The sequence below is a fragment of the Trifolium pratense genome, linkage group LG3 (genome assembly GCF_020283565.1).
Source record: "Trifolium pratense cultivar HEN17-A07 linkage group LG3, ARS_RC_1.1, whole genome shotgun sequence".
NCBI lineage: Eukaryota > Viridiplantae > Streptophyta > Magnoliopsida > Fabales > Fabaceae > Trifolium > Trifolium pratense.
This window is the reverse complement of record NC_060061.1, coordinates 4,697,037-4,701,521: the sequence shown is the minus strand read 5'-3', so window position 1 is coordinate 4,701,521 and position 4,485 is coordinate 4,697,037. Positions and strand designations below refer to the sequence as shown.

The window sequence follows — 4,485 nt, the reverse complement described above, 5'->3', positions numbered from 1 at the left end:
AAAAAAACTACTAATCACTATAAATCGCCACCGTGACTTTTGTGTCCACTTATATATCAATCAACACTCTAACCACCACCTCCGACTATTGCGGCCACCTGTTAACTATTCACCACCCTGACGTTGTTGTCACTTTTGTCCGTTGATCATCAATTTGACAGTTGTCATCAGCCACTTCACACACCACCTTGTTCAATCAATTATTATTAAAATTATTACAAAATAAATAAATTATAATATTGTTTATATTGGATGAATTCATTTATATGCTAAAGTCAATAATCAAACTTTCGATCACTTACTTAAGAGATCAAAACTCTTAGCACTAAATCAAATCATTGTTGGTTGTGTGACTCAATTTACATTATAAGACTTAAAAGAAACATTACAATCACTCAATAAAAAAGAATGCATTTTTTTTTTAAAGTTAATCCAACATACCAATTTACTCTTATATTTTTAGCGGATTAAACCAGACAAACCAATTTAAAAAATCGAGTTTAATACTTTAACTTGCACCACCGAAAATGCTTGATGAAAAGAAAAGACGGTGCTTGAAAGGGAAAGGAAACCAAAAAGAAAACAACTAAATTATAAAAGTGACATTGAACCTTGAAGAAAAGAAAATAATTTTTTTAATAATAAAAAAAACGGATGTCCTCAAATATTAATTTTCTTAAGAGGGAATCACGTTAAACAATAAATAAGAATATCTGATTTTTCCTTTTTCGTTTTCCATTATTTGCCAGCCATAAACAGCGAAAATAGGGTAACGAAAAAGGGCATTATCGTAAATCCACTCCCAAACACCATCTTTACACTGATTTTTAAAGGATAGCTATCTCCGTGATTTCAACGCAGCTTAACCCATTTTCTTTCCATCCAAACACTCCCGAGAAAATCTTATTTCACTTTCTCGAGAAAATCTCTCAAATCTCAACCATGTCGTGGCAATCTTATGTTGATGATCATCTTCTCTGTGAAATCGAAGGTAATCATCTCACTCATGCTGCTATCATCGGTCTTGACGGCAGCGTTTGGGCTCAGAGCGCTAATTTCCCTCAGGTTTTTCCATTTCTCGATTCATCGCTTTATTAATCATTTCCTCAATTTTCAGTGTTCAATTATTTTTTTAGATCTCTTACTGTTGTTGAAGATTCAAATAAGATCCGCATGCAAATGGATCCAATTTATCACAGAATTTGACTTCAATTGAATTCAACTGTTAATCTATTTTCTGATGATAATCAACAAATTAATTAATTAATTAACAGCATAAGTAGAAGCTATTGCGTTTTGATTATACATTGTGCAGAAAAAATGATTGGATATTTTTGTGTGTGATTGAAGCAGATCTGTTTTTAGTTTTAGTTGATTGATCGATTCTTATATGTAATTTGTTGGTGTTTGTTTATTTTGTTTTAGTTTAAGCCTGAGGAAATAACTGCTATCAATAATGATTTTGCTGAGCCTGGAACACTTGCTCCAACTGGATTACATCTTGGTGGTACTAAATATATGGTGATTCAAGGTGAACCTGGAGCTGTCATTCGAGGGAAGAAGGTAAAGATTAAAGACTGTTGTTTATGATGAACCACTCATCTTTGATTTAACTTAAATTCATATGTAGTGTTATGATCGATGATATGTTTTAGTTACGATAATTGTTTGATGCTTGATTGAATCTCAAGGTTGGTTTGGTCTATTGAATTGATGGTTGTTGGCAAGTTCATTCTTGAATTAAAATTAAGAAATTGTCAAAAACATTGTTGAAATTGTAAAGTTCAAAATGCTATCGTAAGATGACATGTTTACTGAAATAACTGGCAATTTACTATTTTAAGAATATGTTTTCAGAACTATTGTTGGATTAGAGCACCACAATGGGGTTTCACTTTAATATTATTGCAATCTTATTAAAATTGAAAACTCTATTGAAAGTGATTTACTACCATATTGCTTCAAATCTAATCACAATTTTACACACTTTTTCTTTTTCTTTCAAAGAGTCAAATACTTTTCAAAGTAATAAACACTTTTGATTCATCAAACAATGTCTTAATTGGTACTACCCACTTGGGTTGGTCTGGTGGTATTGGCTTGGGACCTGGGAGTGTGCTCCTCCTTAAGGTCTCAAGTTCGATTCTCTCTGGTGCCAATTTGGGTGGGTTAATTTAGCTGCCTCAAAAAAAAAAAAAGGTACTTGTTAGTATTCTCGTTTTTTAAATATTTTAAATGGAGATTGGCAACATTTGAATACTACTAGTATTTGTTAGGATTAGGACTGTCCTGCATAAAACATAACCCTTCAATTTTTATCTGAATAAGTGTACGGTCAATTTTTTTATTCAAGGGTAAAACATGAATATATAGATGTTATGTTTCTTGCACAATAACTTGTTTAGATATTTTATTAATACTTATTTTGGCTGGTATATATAGATGTAATATTAGTGTTTCCCCGATTATTATCCAGGGTCCTGGTGGTGTTACTGTTAAGAAGACGGCTTTGGCCTTAGTCATTGGCATTTATGCTGAACCAATGACTCCTGGTCAGTGCAACATGGTAGTTGAAAGGCTTGGTGATTATCTCATTGAACAGGGTCTTTAAACATCTTCGTATGTCTTATTATAGTTCATATTTCATTGGCTTCTGTACAAGTTTTTGCGTCGACCTCAAATGGAATGCTTGATTGCAGTGTAATAATTATTTGGATATGAAAAAAGTTGTTGGATCTGGTGTGGCAAAGAAGTGTTTGGTGCTTGAGAAATGATAACTATAATCTTTGTCGTTGTACTTTTTTTTAGTGGGGTACCTTATACATTAAAGTGGTTTTAAATTCTAATGCTATGGTATGATGGTTGGCATATTTTTGAATTCTTTGCAGATTCTTGTCTATCTGGTAGAAATTCTTCATATTTATAACTTCATGTTCTATCTTTCGGTTTATGAATGGAATTAAGTGACCTTATACATGATAATTTATGCATCCGAACTTTGTTCCAAACCTGGTAATTACAATATTGAGGATTGTGGTCTGTAATATGTAGCTTTCTTTTCGTGGCAAGTTTAAGTTCGATGTGAAAACCCAATTTTCTTCGTTCCCAAATGTGAGCATCGAGCATTGCATCAGTATTTCCTTAGAGCTTCTTCATCTTGACAAGTTAACATATAAAAGCACACTTCATTGACGTAACATAGTTTTTTTTTACTATGATTATAATGGAACGGAGTGGAATGAAATAAAATGGAGTGAAATGGAGCGGGACGGAATGAAATATAAACTTCATTCCATGGACAATTTTATAAAGTGGTTGTATTCCATCTCATACACCCCAAATTGAAGGGGAAGAAAAATGAGAGAATGATGGTATGAGATGGAATGAATACCATCATATACCACTTCATTCCACTCAATTTTAAAGAATCCAAACAATGGAACCTCTCTTCATTCCATCTCATACCACCAATCCAAACAAAATCTTAGTTTATCCGAATAAACTAAACACAACAACAATGATTCGGGAGGTATATATGTGGGAGCAAACAAAACCTTAGTTTATCTGAATAAACTAAACACAACAACAGCGATTCGGGAGGTATATATGTGGGAGCAAGATTTTCTTTTGTTGTCTTCACAAATATTTTAACTCAATGTAGAAAAAAAATACAGATAATTATTAGTCAAAAAAAAATACAGATAATTATTCTTCCTAATAAAATCCAGATAGTTAATATTATTTTCTCCTGTAAAAGAATGTCAATATTATTTTCTTTTCTCATAAAAGAAAAAATTTCTCATAAAAGAAATGACATGGTGGAAATAGTGGTGTCAATACTAGCTCCAATGTAGCTCACTATTAACAAAATCTATAAACATAATACCAGTTCAAACTATTTTGTTCTTAAATATATTGATCTGATTACATTTTTTTAAAATATTACTGTATTACCTTACGGGTTAAATTGAATATTAGCTTGGATGAATGGATTGTTTTACTTTGATTTCTTAAAATTTTAATCTTTTTGTTGTATATTTTGGTTATTTTAAAAAGAAACTTAGGTGAACTAGTACGCAATCTGGGGGAGCGGGTTGAATAGGTTGTTTGAGTCCACAAAATGTAGTACGGTTAGCTTATTTTTTTGATTTGACACATGTAGTTTTTTTTATAGACAACAGTTGTTTTTAATTGGACAAATTCTAAGTTCTAAGATGCACATATGTAACTACTAACTATGTTATAGGGGTTGCATGATGCATAAAATTTATCATTGGATCATGCACTACCACCAAATTTTAAGGTACAAACTTCATACCGAATCAAATCATGAACACACTCCAACCAACAGCCGTTGCCAACCCCTCTATGACACCACCACCTACCGGCATCAAACACAATCATTTTCTGTTGCTTTTATTTTATTTTACTCTTACAATGGTAGCAGCTGAAAAATGTTATTTTGTTTTACAATTCAAGTTTGAA

General features: G+C 32.0%; 1 protein-coding gene across 1 annotated transcript; it reads left to right on the top strand.

Annotated features, from left to right (window-relative positions):
* Nucleotides 1–845: 845 nt before the first annotated feature.
* LOC123915528 (profilin-1) lies at nucleotides 846–2,870 on the top strand. Its single transcript, XM_045966682.1, has 3 exons — nucleotides 846–1,065; nucleotides 1,426–1,563; nucleotides 2,477–2,870. Exons 1-3 carry the CDS (start codon nucleotides 943–945, stop codon nucleotides 2,609–2,611), a joined length of 396 nt encoding a protein of 131 aa, XP_045822638.1. The 5' UTR covers nucleotides 846–942; the 3' UTR covers nucleotides 2,612–2,870.
* Nucleotides 2,871–4,485: the final 1,615 nt, after the last annotated feature.